The sequence below is a fragment of the Odontesthes bonariensis genome, chromosome 3 (genome assembly GCF_027942865.1).
Source record: "Odontesthes bonariensis isolate fOdoBon6 chromosome 3, fOdoBon6.hap1, whole genome shotgun sequence".
NCBI lineage: Eukaryota > Metazoa > Chordata > Actinopteri > Atheriniformes > Atherinopsidae > Odontesthes > Odontesthes bonariensis.
Window position 1 is genome coordinate 37659495 of NC_134508.1, and position 15646 is coordinate 37675140.

At 39.8% G+C, this 15646-nt stretch overlaps 1 protein-coding gene across 2 annotated transcripts in view; it reads left to right on the plus strand.

Moving 5' to 3' along the window:
* The window catches only part of rnf207a (ring finger protein 207a), a 29121-nt gene that overhangs the window by 5571 nt on the left and 7904 nt on the right, over positions 1 to 15646 (plus strand). For both annotated transcript variants that reach the window (XM_075461722.1, XM_075461721.1), the window contains 12 exons: positions 811 to 955; positions 1738 to 1882; positions 2029 to 2110; positions 2186 to 2261; positions 2640 to 2765; positions 4118 to 4164; positions 5346 to 5418; positions 6825 to 6893; positions 7290 to 7358; positions 9987 to 10093; positions 12456 to 12633; positions 15095 to 15280. In XM_075461722.1, the coding sequence (XP_075317837.1) occupies positions 811 to 955; positions 1738 to 1882; positions 2029 to 2110; positions 2186 to 2261; positions 2640 to 2765; positions 4118 to 4164; positions 5346 to 5418; positions 6825 to 6893; positions 7290 to 7358; positions 9987 to 10093; positions 12456 to 12633; positions 15095 to 15280 (1303 nt within the window). The remainder of the gene's footprint in view (positions 1 to 810; positions 956 to 1737; positions 1883 to 2028; positions 2111 to 2185; positions 2262 to 2639; positions 2766 to 4117; positions 4165 to 5345; positions 5419 to 6824; positions 6894 to 7289; positions 7359 to 9986; positions 10094 to 12455; positions 12634 to 15094; positions 15281 to 15646) is intronic.

Genomic DNA, 15646 nt, shown 5'->3' on the forward strand with positions numbered 1-15646 from the left:
TAATCTGCGCATATTAAAAGAGTTGGACTTATGAAAGTGAGAGAGGCTACAGCAAGAAACAAGCACTATTCTTTTTCATCAGATTGTGTATTTAAATGATTCCTCAGTCGTCGTAGATCTCAGCTTGAAAACGAACAAAAATACATGCTAGTTAAACTAACTTTACAGATGCAGTCCAATTCAACCCAGTTATGATTCAGTTCAATCAAATGAATTAAAATAAAAATTTGTCCAGTTCAAATGCCAATTCATAAAAAGTTGCCTAGCTACGGAAACCAACAGACCGCATCTAATCTTCTCTTCAGTTCAACACCCTATGCTGTGCATGCTTGTAAAGCTGCTGGGAAAGACGCCATGAGTTTTCTTTCTGTTTGAAACCATTTTATTTGTGAAGAAGCTCATGAGGTCCTCACTGCTAAGACTTAAAGGAGTACATGTCTCAACAGAGCTATGAGTCTTTGTTAGTCTGGCTACAGTGCTAAAAAGAAACCTGGGGTTGTGTTTGCTCTCCTATATCAATGATGAATAATAAGCAGATCCAGAGCTTCAAAGAGCTCTCTTATATTTTATTTAACTTTATCTTTCCAGACTAAGTGAAATTCCTTTACATCAGTAAAAAGCCCTTTTCCCCCAAGCTTTTGAAGTCTCCTTTAAAGCACCCAAATACGAGTAACGAATAAACCGGTATAGTAATAAAGGTGCCAGCCTTTTCAGACAGATTACCTTATTTTTGTCCAGTGTTGCTTAGATTGAGGCTGTAACCCTCTCAACAAGCTACTCAAGATGTAGTGTTTTCTGTCTTTTCTGCAGATACCAGTCAACAGTGAAAGGAACTAATAGCCTTCCACCAGAGGATCGGCTTCTGAAGTTCCTTGTAGACAATAATGCGGATGCCGAGGAGACTGCTGAGGAGATGCTGCAATGTGCCAACTGTGACCAGGAAAGTAACAAAAAGGTACAAAGTGATGTAATTGTTATGGCAAAGGACACCCAGAATGTTAGTTTGCAGTTTCAAAAACTTTCTGTTCTGCCTGCAACTTGAATGACATGATTATGTCATAGCAAAATATTAAAACTATCACTATCACTATAAAACAGTGCAGTCCTTAAAAGTAACCAGAAAAAAGTGAATGGAATCTTAGCTCGGAAAAGTTGTTGAGTCACAGACTGACAATAAGAAGTGACGAAATAATCAAAGTCCCAGAAATAATGTAAGACAAATACTGTACTGTTTCCTCATTTGTGTGAAAGCATAGAAGAGAAATGGAGCATTAAAAAGGGGAGCAACTTTGGTTATTTATGTTTCTATTTCATTTCTATGTATGTTCAACCTAAATGTTTTTAGTGCAAAGTTATTTGCCTGCCTCTAGACTTTAAACTCTGTTCAATTCATGGAGTGAACTGATGGAAGAAATAGAAGCTAGTTGACACTTTGACCCGATATGCAAATTCATTTGCAAGCAAAAATTGAATGCTGAAGTTTTATCTTTAAAACCATCTAAATTAGGTTATTATGCTGAAAGGTATAGGAGGTCAGCCTTGTTAATCCAGTGGAAAAACAGTGCTATTTTTTCTAAATTATCAATTGGTAAATAATAAAGATCCATCACAGATAGATGTTTTCTTTTAATCAAATGCAACTTTTTTAACATTTAAATGGTAAAAAAAAAATTCTAATAATAATTTGTAGACACCTTTTTACTTGCTTGTGTGTTTTCTCTTTTTTTTTGTGTACAGGACACAGAGGTGATGTACTACTGTAACACTTGTAACCAGCCACTCTGTGCAGCCTGCAGAGATCTGACACACAAGGCCAGAATGTTTTCTCAACATGAGATTGTATCACTTGCTAAACGTACCAAAGCCAAACACAGGAAATGCTGTAAGTGCCACCTGAATTTTAATCCAGCGGAATTATGCTTTGACAAGCACGTTACTCACGAAGATCTGCTTGACTCTCCTTGGCTGCATGTTAATTCATTTTCATGCAAGTGGGGTTGAAGTTAAACTGTATTTCTGTCTCCACAGCGCTCCACGATGAGCCCTACATCCTTTTCTCAACAGAGAATAAGTCTATGCTTTGCATCAAATGTTTCAGAGACATGAAAGTGTGAGTGAATGTGCTTGAAACATTTTATTGTCAAATTCTCCTTCATAACAAATAGGATGTTTTTGTTTTCCACAGGGAGAGCCGGGCTCACTGCATTGATATTGAAACAGCTTATGTGCAGGGGTGTGAGATGTTGGATCAGGCAGTGCTGGTGAGAGACTGTCTGTTCGTCTTCATGTGTGTGACATTCAAGGCAAACACCTAAACATCAACAGTGATTAGAGCATCATATTCAAAATTTGTTTAGTTATAAACAGGTTTAAAATTTTTGCTTGTATTTCGCTGGTGATGTTTCCTATCGTAAAGGGAAGCTTGGACACCAAAGAGTCTTATTTTAGATTATTTAGTTATTTCAGATCAACAAAATGTTCTATAATAAGGCAGAGTTTAAATTTTCTGCAACACTACAATATTTTATGTCGGTTAACTGTAAAGGGTATATTTGTACATACCTCAAATAGCCTCAACTTGCATTACACGGCTGTAGTCCACAGTGGCGTTTAGCTGACAGTGAGTCTCTGTATTGTAGGTGGTGAAGGAGCTGCAGACATCAACTGGAGAAGCAACCCATCTGCTGAGAGCTATGATTGGGGAAGTGGGTTTCAATGTGGAGGAAGAAGAAAGTGCAATCTGCAGCCTTTTCAACAGTTTGCAGGTTAGACAACTGTTGATCTTCTCCCCAACCATGCTGTGAAATGTATGCTTCCATAAATGCTAATCTATTTCAATGCACAATATTTCAACCTCTCACAAATGGGTGGAATGGACTCCAACTATTGACTATAATATCTAGTTAATACAATATCTCAATTATGGTGTTGCAGATAAGATATCCCATTTATCTTACAGTTTACATGTTGCAGAGCACAGTCCAACTCATGACTACCGCCCATAGTACATCTCACTACGCAACTGCAATGTTCACACCCATCTAAGGCCATCATTATATCCATATCCTTCAAAACATTACTGTTTTTTTAAAGGGCATCCTTCCTATTCTGCCAGAGCCAGTGCTGTCGGTTCAAGCATCAAAAACAAGCAACCTGATCGATGAAAGCAACCCCAAAACAAGTTTTCTGAAGAAACAACCAAACTGGTTGCTCATGATAAGCAGGCCTGACAACTCTGCAGCTTAGAGCCTGCATTGTAAAACAGCAGCGCGTCGCAAGATACAACCGAAACTCCACCAGGACATCAATGTGATGAAGATCGGCATATTCCACACACCTAATTCAGTTATTGCTTCCTGTGAATATACAAGTGCCCCATGTAATTAAAGGCTGAAGTTCCTTAATAGCCAAGCTTCAAGTTGAGGCCTGAGGCCCTTTGCTGCATGTCATCCCCCACTCTGCCCACTTTCCTGACATGCTAGAGCCCGCAATACCTTTTAGAGAAATAAATAAATGAATAAAATCTATTTGTGGTTTGAAGTCAGTGTGCTATAATCAATCTTTATAAGGTCTGATTTCTAGTTCTTTTGATGAGGTCATAAATGTACTTCATCAAATGTTTATAATACAAGAAGGATTTAAGTCATCGCATCTTCAGAATAGATAAGAAGAAGCTGATTTATGTTGTTGATGTTGAACTTTGTTCTGAAGATCCCTCAGCTTACTAAGGAGATTACCACTTCAGGCCCGTTTAGATTGAGTTGAAATCTTTTGCATAGATGTGGACTAACTGAGTCTAAAGTGTTGGCAAATCTCAGTCTTCTACCCCATCAAAATAAGATTTAAATGCTCCTGTACTCAGCCATGTGCAGTTGCTGTGCTCTCCATCTGGCACCAGTATCACTGTTTGTCCACTGGATGTCTCTGTTAATCTAATTGTGAGAAAAGAGTCCATTACCTCTGCATAATGAACAACCCGAGAGAGCGCTGTGAAATTTTTCTTTCTTTTTTTTTTCCACAATTTGAAAAAATTCATTGCGTATTAGAGACCTCAAGGCCATTTTCACAGCAGTGTAAGGAATAATAAAGACTGTTTTTTTCTCTTTTTATCTGACAGGAAAAACTAGCAGAGAGGAAGAAAATTCTGCTGAAAGCAGCTCAGAGGTAAAATGAAATATACTGTGAATATTCTGCTGTCACCAATTGCTTTGATGCCTTTTTTTTTTTATTGTACCACATTCAATTGTCGTCAACTCAGGGTTGATGAATAGCACCCTTTGTGCTGTGGAATAATCTCTCTCTGCACCAAACACATTTTCCTGAATGATTTCCTCTTCAACAAAATGTGGCGCTGAATTAAAACCCCATTCAGAAGTACTGCAATTTTCAAACCAATGTTTGCAACTTGTCCAAGGAGCAAAACATCCAGCCAGCTGAAAAGCAGCAGTATCTACAATTATGCAAATAATACATTTAATAGCAATTTTTTGTGGGAACACCTCAATGCAATCTGAAGCAATCAAGTGTCTTTCAATGCAGTATACTGCTTTAAGAATAAGATTCGTCCTTTGTGACTGGCACAATCTGACTTTTGCAGAAGCAGCTTGTTTGTGCAGTGACTGAGCTATACAATGTTAAAAATGTCAAAATTACTTTGCAATACAATTTCCAGAATTATTCAATAGGTAGTCACAGAAGCAATGATAAATAGATCTCTACAATAATCACTGAAGTTTGATTTAATGTCATGCAAGATTTGGAGCTGACTAGAACATGAGGTCAAATTACTATGCATTAATTAAAATTTAATGAATATTTATGACGGATCCATTCTTGAAGATTTATTGACATAAATGTGGGGTTCATCTTGGTTTCTATTTGCAAACTGAAACACCCATTTCCAGTGAGCTGTTCCAAAGGAAATCCTAAAGACAAGTTAAAGTTTTCTTCATTGTTGGCTGTATGTGTACCTGTGCGTGATTGAATGAGAGCAGTTTTGTGTATGTGTGTGAGTGAGTGTATCCGGTTGCAGTCAGTGGGATCTTTAAGAGATTTTTCGTGGCCAGTGTCCTCCATCTCTGTCAGCCGCTCTCTCTATTGCCTGGAAGGCGTCCAGTGGCTGGGTTCCCAGAAGCATGTTAAAGGCTATTTATGTCGTGCTTTGTGTGTCTGTCCCTGCGTCTGCGCCTGTGTGTTTGTTACAAGAGAAGACAGATAGATTAGCTTCTGGAAATACTGAGTACGTTGTTTGTGGTTGCACCTACTGAGCTGAATCCTTTGTGTATTGTGTCAGGCATTAATGTGAAGGTGTTGTCTTACATATGTGTTTGTGTGTGTGTTTGCAGTCAACATGAAGAGAAGGAGAAAGCATTAAAGGAACAACTGTCACACCTAACCGCCCTCCTACCAACGCTACAGGTGAAGAGCAGATGATAACTAATCCTCATAATGAACAATTCCAGTCAGTTCGAACTATATAAACAATATAGAATACATTACATTTTAGTGAAATTAAATAACATTACTGGGAAAAATGTACAAATACTTCTGAACCAGTATGTAAATCACATTCAAGAATTGTGTTTAGATTTAATGACTAAATATGCAATTTGGTGATGTGTGGGATTAGTGATGTGGTTTGTTGTGTAGGTGTTGTATTTTATATGCTTATCATATGTTTTATATCAGAGGTTTTCAAAGTCAGAGACAGTAAGCCTCCCCTGAGATTAAGTTTGGAAAAAAAAAACACCAAACACTCCATCTTTTATGTAGCTCTGCTTAATTCATGGATGCACATAGGATCATTATTATGTTGCTTATTCCCATACATACTCTGAAAGTGAGCCAAGACAACCCTGTATAAATATCTGAAATATGGAGACTAAATTAAATACATTCAAGGGCTGTCCTAAGGTATCTGTTAGTTTCTGCCTTTGTGAAAGAAACTCAGATAGAACTAATGTTTCTGAGCTCCTCAACCACATCTCAAAGAGTTAGTAATTCTTTTGATAATGACACTAATATTTCTTCACCTTCATTCACTGAGCCTCCCCCAAACTGTTTTGCACCCCCCTGAGAAGGCATGCCTAACACTTTGAAAACCTCTGTTTTATATTATGTCAAAGCTATATCTGATCTCTAGCTGTGAGATGTCTGGAGTATGTAAATGTCTTATATTTCATCCAGTTTGTTTGAATTTTATGTTGTACTTTTACTCGACTTTATGGACTCCTCTTTAGAAGTCTTGAGTTTGTCAGTCTCGGTTTACTTAACTGTCAATCAGAGAAGCCTTTCCCTTATCTTTAATCGTATCTTTGAATTTGTCATGTTCAGGAAGACCATTTAGAAATGCATGTGATTTGCTTTTCACTTAGGGACCTGTCAGTTTTCTTTCAATGAAAAAAAAAAAAGGCCAGTGCCTGATCAGTCAAATGGCAACTAACCACTTCAATCAATTTCTCCATTCTCTGTCTAAACAGGAAATCTTTAAATATGCAGAGTGTAAATAGCACTGTGCAAGCCATTCCATGGGGACTTTATTTGAATTTAAACTTGTGATTTAGATAGAAATGTCCCTCTATACAGTCACAACAAGGAGTGAACGCTACAGAGGCCAAAACTGGGTTTTTCATACCAGGCTGTCAGATTGTCTATGATGGTCAGTGGTCAGATGTGATGTCAGCGGGACTGACTCACTATTGAAGGCAGTCTCAAGTGCCTTTTCAAGATTGTGCAGTTTTTGGCCCTTCAGGGATGGCTTCATTTTTCAGCCCAGGAAGTTGCTGCTTTGTCTGAACCTGACATTTGACTTCTGATGTCTTTAGGTCCACCTTGTCACCTGCTCAGCCTTCCTCAGCTCAGCCAATAAGTACGAGTTTTTGGACATGGGCTACGTGAGTACAGCAACATAAACCATGAACTGTAATTATCATTATTGTATTGCATTAGTATTTCTTAAAATATTAATGTGTAAGGACACTGTTAAGATGGAATGAACAGGTAAGAAGTATTAATAACAGAAAATACTTTACGTGACTGCTTGGACAAAGTAAAAGTAAGTGAACTGACTGAAAGATTACAAACATTGAGGTCTTACGATATATGCATTTGATTCCCCTCCAAACAACCATGTACACAGAGTTCAGTATTTCTGTAGAAGTTTTTTCTTGGCAAGAGAAAAGTTTCTGTAATTGCAGGATAGAATTGGTTTCTAAATTGAGGCTGTCCATAATGTGTCAGTAAGGTGAAGCAGGTCACTGAATCACACCCAAATATTCTTGCTTACGCAGCAACTCATGGAGAGACTGAAGAGGATTGTCAAGCTTCCTCATCGACTGCGACCAGTGCAGAGCAGCAAAGTGAGTACAGCAGCAGCATTTGTGCAGAGCTGGATAAGGACACATTTAGAATGCAGTCCACTGAACCGATTAGATGCTCCTTTTCAAAGCAGTTTAACTGTTTTCCTTCCCTGCTCCAAACCATTTTTTGTAGTAATGGAGCGACAATTTATATTTCATCTTTTGCTCCTGGACAGATTGCTGTCACGCATTAAAATACATCCAAAAAGCAGATCAAACTGGGTCAAAGTGCAGAGGATCCACACTAAATGAAAGGATACACAAATTATGGTAGTAATTAATGTTATATTACCAAGATTAAATTAGATTTGTATAGCACGAGGCGGTCGGTGGCGTAGTGTGGTTGAGCAGCCGCCCCATGTACAGAGGCTACAGTCCTCGGTGCGGCGACGTCGCCCAATGACAGCTGGTATAGGCTCCATCCCCCCACGACCCTGAATTGGATTAATCGAGTACAGAAAATGGATGGATTTTAACCTTTTATGCAGAGCAACAGCAGTTATCAAAAGAGGCTCCTGGAAACCCTGAGGCTGAGCCATTAGTAGAAACACTATGATGACTTCACATCAACAATACAGACTAAACAGAAAACACGACTAAAACACTTTCATCTTGTCAGTAAAAACTAAGGTTAATTTTCACTTTATGTTTTTTTAATGGAAACTAATAATTTGCTGTTTCAAAAATTTCCATCCATCCATCCATCATCTTCCTCCGGGGGTCGGGTCGCGGGGGCAGCAGCTTGAGCAGAGAAACCCAGACGTCCTTGTCCCTGGCCACTTCCTCCAGCTCTTCTGGGGGGACCCTGAGGCGTTCAATTCAATTCAAATTCAAATTCAAAAATACTTTATTTATTGTTCCCAGGCCAGCCGAGAAACATAGTCTCTCCAACGTGTCCTGGGTCTTCCCCGGGGCCTCCTCCCAGTGGGACGGGCCCGGAACACCTCACCGGGGAGGCGTCCAGGAGGCATTCTCACCAGAGCCACCTCATCTGACTCCTCTCGATGCGGAGGAGCAGCGGTTCTACTCCGAGCCCCTCCCGGATGACCCAGCTTCTCACCCTATCTCTAAGGGAGAGCCCAGACACCCTGCGGAGGAAACTCATTTCGGCCGCTTGTATTCGCGATCTCATTCTTTCGGTCACTACCCACAGCTCGTGACCATAGGTGAGGGTAGGAACGTAGATTGACCGGTAAATCGAGAGCTTCGCCTTCTGGCTCAGCTCCTTCTTCACCACGACGGGCCGGTGCAGAGCCCGCATCACTGCAGACGCCGCACCAATCCGTCTGTCAATCTCCTGTTCCATTCGTCCCTCACTCGTGAACAAGACCCCGAGATACTTGAACTCCTCCAGTTGTGGAAGGATCTCATTCCCGACCCGGAGAGGGCATTCAACCCTTTTCCGGCCGAAGACCATGGTCTCGGATTTGGAGATGCTGATTCTCATCCCAGCCGCTTCATACTCGGCTGCGAACCGCTCCAGTGAGAGCTGAAGGTCACGGCCCGACGACGCCAACAGAACCAAATCGTCCGCAAAGAGCAGAGACCCGATTCTGAGGTCGCCAAAACGGACCCCCTCAACGCCCTGGCTGCGCCTAGAAATTCTGTCCATAAAAATTATGAACAGAATCGGTGACAAAGGGCAGCCCTGACGGAGTCCAACCCTCACAGGAAACATGTCCGACTTACTGCCGGCAATGCGGACCAAACTCTGACACCGGTCATACAGAGACCGAACAGCCCATATCAAGGAGTCCGGCACTCCATACTCCCGGAGCACCCCCCACAAGAGTCCCCGAGGGACACGGTCGAACGCCTTCTCCAAGTTCACAAAACACGTGTTGGGCGAATTCCCATGCACCCTCCAGGATCCTGCCGAGGGTATAGAGCTGGTCTACTGTTCCAAGGCCAGTTTAAAAAATTTGGTTGAATTTAATTTGTTATGATTATAAAAGTAATGATTTTTCCTTTGAAATACAGTTAATAATCAAATGTTTGTGGCTACTCTAAATTTCAGTCATCATGTGTGATTACAGAAAAGTGGAAATAAGAAACATGAAGTTTAGATGATAAACTAGGGTTTAGAATAGATCCCAACATATTATGGTTGAAGTTTTGGACCACCAGCAGGAAAGCATCTGTGCCCCATGACATGCAATATTCAAACCACAGTGTTGAGGTAATTCACTGTTTTGACGATGTTGCTCCCTGTCATGATGCACCCGGTCTTCCAGTGGCAGACGACCCATGTACAGGCCCTTTGGCTCTTTGCCGCGTCACAGCCGTCCCGGGTTCGAGTTCAGCCTGTGGCCCTTTGCTGCATGTCTTCCCCTCTCTCTCTGTGCCCCATTTCCTGTTGAAACAGCCACCAATTTCTGGCCACTAGACCCAATAAAACCTTTGAAAAAAAAAAAAATATATATATATATATATATCTAGACTGAACTAAAACTTTGCTACTCTACAGTTTGAATTTACAGAAATTTACAATCTGCATCAGAAATAAATATTTAGGAAGTGTTTAAAAATGCTGCTATTTCTGTAACTTTCAGTATTTAATTTGTTGTACTTTTTGATGATGAATATTCATTGTGAGTTGGTACGAGACTAAATGACTATCTTTATCAGATTAACACAGAGTATAGAAGCGAGTTTGCTCGTTGTCTTGAGCCTCTCCTACAAATTGGACCACGACGCCCTCCCTCTGTCACTGGTTCCACAAGTATTGTAACAAGGTAAGATCATTTATCTTTGCACCTCTGCCCCTGCTGAGTGCTGAGTGAGTGCAATCAATAAATCATTTCTTCCACCGGGTTTTTGATCGTCAATGTGCTTTTGCTGCCTGAATGTGTCAGCGGCATCTTTTGGATTCTTCCAAGAAAACCAAAAGTCTGGGCAGAACATTTCACACTTGTTAAGCATCCAAACTCAAAATCCCCAAATGGTTTGCAAGCGCAGATGGAGAGGAAAGGAGGCGCCATGCTGAATCCTGCAATGTCAGTTATTCTGTCTGTCTGTGTGCTCTGTACCCTGATATGTTTACATAATTCACCTTGTTGCGAGGGGGCCTGCAGGGGAAGCAGGCCATCCCGATTTAGAAAGCTCTGGTGCTGCTGTGGCCAGATAACGCTCAGGTGATGAATGGACGAGTGACTCCATGTGGTCATAGTTCCTGAATCAAAATTATTTTCAGTTTTGTTCAAGTCAAGTCTGACATTTTCGGTGCCTTCACAACATACTGTTAAGTCTTTTAGGTTGAAAGTTTCATTCTAAAATGAATCAAATCAACATTTTTGTAACATTTTTGCAATTTTCGTTGTGCCAAATTTTCAGTGCTTCACACACACAAACTCCCCAGACCAATATTTTTCCACATCAGTGTCTCCCAACTATTCACAGGTCCGTAAAGCCACTAACTAATGCCAGCGCACTGACAGCCCTTCTTTCCAACATGTTTAACACCCTGTCAGAGCAAGACGCAAAGTGGGCAGGGAATGATGTCCATCCTCCTGGCACTATTTTTATCGTAATTTCACAGAACTCTCTAGGATTCAGCAGTAAGTTGGCACACAGAAGTTGGTTGGGCCCTTTGTTCCTGCCCACTGATGTCACTGTTATAGCAGGGGCAAAGTCTTTAATTGGCATCACTGCCATCAGGACAGAGGCTGTTTGCGACACAGTGGAAAGGAAATAATGTTTTAAACAGCTCTGCTGCTGCATCAATTCTAAACAGTAAGGCAGAGGGAATAAATGCCGACCAGATCCCAGGTAAATGTATGTTTATTATTTATTGGAGATTGCGGTTTTGATGATTATGAGAAGAGAAATAATCTCAAAATACATTTATCCTATCCTGCTGGATATTATACAAAAGCTGAGGATTATAGTGGAGATTTATCTTATTTGTTTTGTGAAGTGAATCGGATCAGAGGTAGAGTCTTGGCCTGGCTTTCAGCACTTTTTTTAAATTAATTTCTATTGAAGCTTTTATCACTGTAAGATGACAGTGGTCACACAAGGTGTTTGACTTCACAAAATTTCCTTTCATACTTCAGTTCATAGACAGACAAGAAAATGGCTTTTAATTAGCATATGACAGTTCCAAATAGCACCCTGCTGCCTGTTATTTGTGTCTGGTGCATCCTCGGTGGGTGTCTGAAAGCATCTTCCCCACAGGCGCTAATGCAAGATGCAAACCAGCCTGGTGGACAGCCAGCTGGCTGGTCCAATTTTTGTCATGATTTCACAGAGCAGAGGATAAGTGAAGTGCTCCAGGCATGTTCTTTAATGTAACTGATGCTGCTTTAGTACTGTCAAAGTCTTCAGCTGGCTGTGTTGGGATACAGTGTGGATGCTCAGAAGAAAGTTGTCTGGAAATGTTAGATGGAGCCACTACTGTAGAACAGCTTTCTGAGTATTACAGGGTATGAGGGGTAGATGATAGTGATAAAATGTCATGAACAAAATAGTAATTTAGCTCACCTTAGGTTACCTCCTGAATGTGTGATAGCCAACATGGTGCCTGAACACATAGCAGGGTTTTAACTTTTATTATATTAAGCCTTAATGCCTGATGTTGCAAAAATAAATAAATGAATATAGAAATACATTCTGAGACATGTTTTCCCACAATTTCTGGTTGCACTGCTTCTGTCTTCTCTTCCGGCCTTCTGGGTGTTTAATTTATCTAAATATTTCAGTATATTTTTCACATCCTAAAGGCGATGTCCAAATAGAAATTATGTATTTAAATATATGTTGATATTTTGTTGAAACCAGGGGCATAAAATCTTCATAAGAATTTGAATATTGTTCATCATGAGTATACCATTAAACAGCATTAAACCTGAGACACCTGTGACTGCTCTAAGCAGGCCTCCTGATTAGCTTTAGACACGTGAAAAAGATAAATGAACACATGTGTTATCAGGTAATGTCATTGTCACAATCTGGCTTTCATGGCCTTGGCAAAAAGGTTGTCTGACACCTATCTTTTCTTATTTTTTAACAGAGTGAGAGTGGGTTAAAGTAAATGATAAAGATAAATGTCTGAAAGAGACGAGAGACTCAGTCGTAACCATTATCCCCTTCCTTCAGGCTCCAGTCCCCTCTTTCCGTAACCTGCCGCTCCCCATCTCTCAGTGAGATGCCCCTAGGCTCAATGTTTGGGCGAAGGCCCACATCTCATCGTAACATCTGCACTAAGGTCCTCCTGGCTGAAGGCAGGGAAACACCCTTCACGGAGCACTGCCGCAACTATGAGAATACCTACAGGGTGAGTCATGGGTGTCACCCAAAGTCCCAAAAGTAGACAGCCCAGGTCATGTAAAATAAATAAATTAATATAGGATAGCTGTTTTTTATCATTTCACTAATTTCTTTGCATTTGTTGTTGTTAATAACATTTACTTCTTTTTTCTGTTTGTCAATTTACAAGAGTTGTCCTTTGGTCCTTTTATTATAGGACTGGAGGAATTAGTTTAAATACCAAACTGATGTTATAAACAGATTAAACCAAAACTGAATTTTTTATTTTATTGAGAAGTATCAAGATTAGAAACAGGAAAATTGCCATCTTTAAAACATGGCGGTGATGGTGTCATGCTTGGAGCCTGTTTTGTTAGAGCAGGGCCAGGAAAGCTTCCCATCATTGATGGAACTGTCACACCCAGGGAATGGAGGACGCAGGAGCAGGAGATGTAATATCCAAAGCTTTTATTGCGAGAGCAGAAGCTAACAAGTTCCCTTCAGAGAGAGAAACAAATCAGGCTATGGAATTATATATATATAGTTATACACTTCTCCAAAAATGGAGAAGTATATCTATGAAAATTTATCAAAGAAATCAAAATCACTCCACTATACGGAGGAACAAACAAAGGATCTATTAAACTTTATCTTTAAAAGTCACTCCTGCTACGGAGGAAAAAACAAATCACCTCTCCTAAAAAACGGAGGAACTACACTATGAAAAATTTACAAACAGAAGTCACTCCAACTAGGAGGAAAAACAAGAATGCTATAAAAATAAACTATCACTGTTACTCTAACAGGACTTATTTATTAAACTTTATCAAACAAACAAAAATCTCTCTTGAAGAGGAAAAATACCAAAAGGCAAAACTTGAAAACGTGGCTATGGTCAGGCTTGGACCAAAGGCGAGAGTGATGCACATCAATCGGACAGATACAACACACTGGCACAAGACGGGGGGAGACGCAGACTCTTATGCACACCGGGATAACAGGGAACAGGTGGAATCATTCATAAGACAATCAGACTGGAGCACAAGAGGAAGAGCAAGTGACCTGAAACAAGAGGAGAGTTAACCTTTCAAAATAAAACAGGAAATGACGAAACATGACATGAGACGAGACAAAAACCCACTTGACCTCACCGCGGTGTGACAGGAACTATGAATTCTGAATTATACCAATAATGTTTGAAGGGGAATGTCAGGATATCTGTCCATGAACGAAATCATCAGAGAAAGTGAATTATCTTAGAAGACAATGAGCTTAAGTGCACAAGTCAATTTACAAAAGAATAGTTAGGAAATAATATTCAAATAAGAGGAAAAATTTGATGATTTCAATGGCCAGGTTTAAGTCTTTGCTTTAGTCCAACAGAAATATTGTAGAAAGACCTGAAGTGTGCAATTCATGTGAGGAGAGCCACCAAAATCCAAAAGCTAAAGCTGATCTGTGCAGAGGAATTTTCGACCGTTATTCCAAGTTCAAGTGTAAAACTGATACTCTAAATACTGTTAGAGGAATTGTTTAGCTGCAGTTATTATAGTACAAAAGGGAGCTGCGCTAAAAACATTGAGAAAAAGTGGACAAAAGAGATGGTTACTGAAACTCACTATTAAAGGCCCCTGAGGCAACATTTAAGGACCGAAGAAGAGTGCTTTGACATTATGATATCTGCCTTAGGCACTCAACAAATTAAGAGAATGCATCTATTTATTATTGCTACTCAACAATCCAACATTTCTAATTTAATCATTTTCACAATTTCTTTGTCTTAGTTTGTGACTGAAAGATGGATGCAGTTCTCAGGCTCACATTGAGACACATAGATTGTTCCTTCTGGAATAATGGTGGCAGACAAAGCCAAATATCCACCAGTGTGATGACACTTCACTAGAGTCTGCACTACCAATGTCCACTGCCACACGTGCTACACTCCATTTGCCTGTAGCCTGTGAATACCTGCAAAAGAAAATCCTATATTGAACATAGCTATTAATACTGTACAGCAGACAGAGTGTCAAAGAAAAAAATTACATTCAGTTTTCCTCTGAGACATGTTGGGATATAATATCTTTGTATATGAGAAAACAAAACAATGTTTAGTATGTTCTTAGTTGTTGTTGACGTAACGTTAAGGTCGTAATAATACCCATCCCTAACCATCATCTTACAGCAGGTATACAGACTTTTTTTGTGATTTTTGAGTCAGCTGAAGAGAGGGAATGTCATTTATTGGTAGAACTCTTCATTCGGAAATATTTTGTAATATAAATAAATATCTTAAATAAGTTGCCTGACTTTGGTTGTATTAAAACAGCTGTTGCTGCTTCTTTTTCTGTGAATTCCTCTTAAGAGAAACAACGTTTTCATGCTCAGATGCACTACATCGGACATCTGTACATCCATCACCTTTAAGGAAATGTCTTATATATATATATATATATATATGTATGTGTGTGTGTGTGTGTGTGTTATTATAGACTCTCCAGACAGAGATTCAGAATCTGAAGGACCAGGTCCAGGAGCTGCACAGGGATCTGACCAAACACCATTCCATCATCAATACAGACAAAATGGGAGATATCCTGGACAGATCGCTGCACATTGACAGTCAGATAGCTGCTCAGTACTCCACTGTGGAAACTATGAGAGTCATGTTTGAAGAGGTGTGTCAGGTGATGTCTGACCTTTACTGTGAACCTTCATCTGTCGGGCAATTCCTTCAAAATGTTCTGACATTCATTTTGGATTGATTGATACCTCTGCTGATGAGCCAGTTTAGAATGAATGCAGACAAAAGGAAGAAAAGTGGAAAAATGTCTTGAGTCAACTGATTGCTGTTGGACAATTTGTAAAATGTAACAAAAAAAAATGTTTTAATCATTTGCAGATCACATAAAGTAGAATTCTCATTCACAATAGAACAAATTAAAACTCGAATGTTGAAAATTAGACCTTTTACTATTTCATGATAGCTTATCTTAAATTTAAAGGCAGCAACACTTCTCAAAAGAATTGGGGCATATTCATGT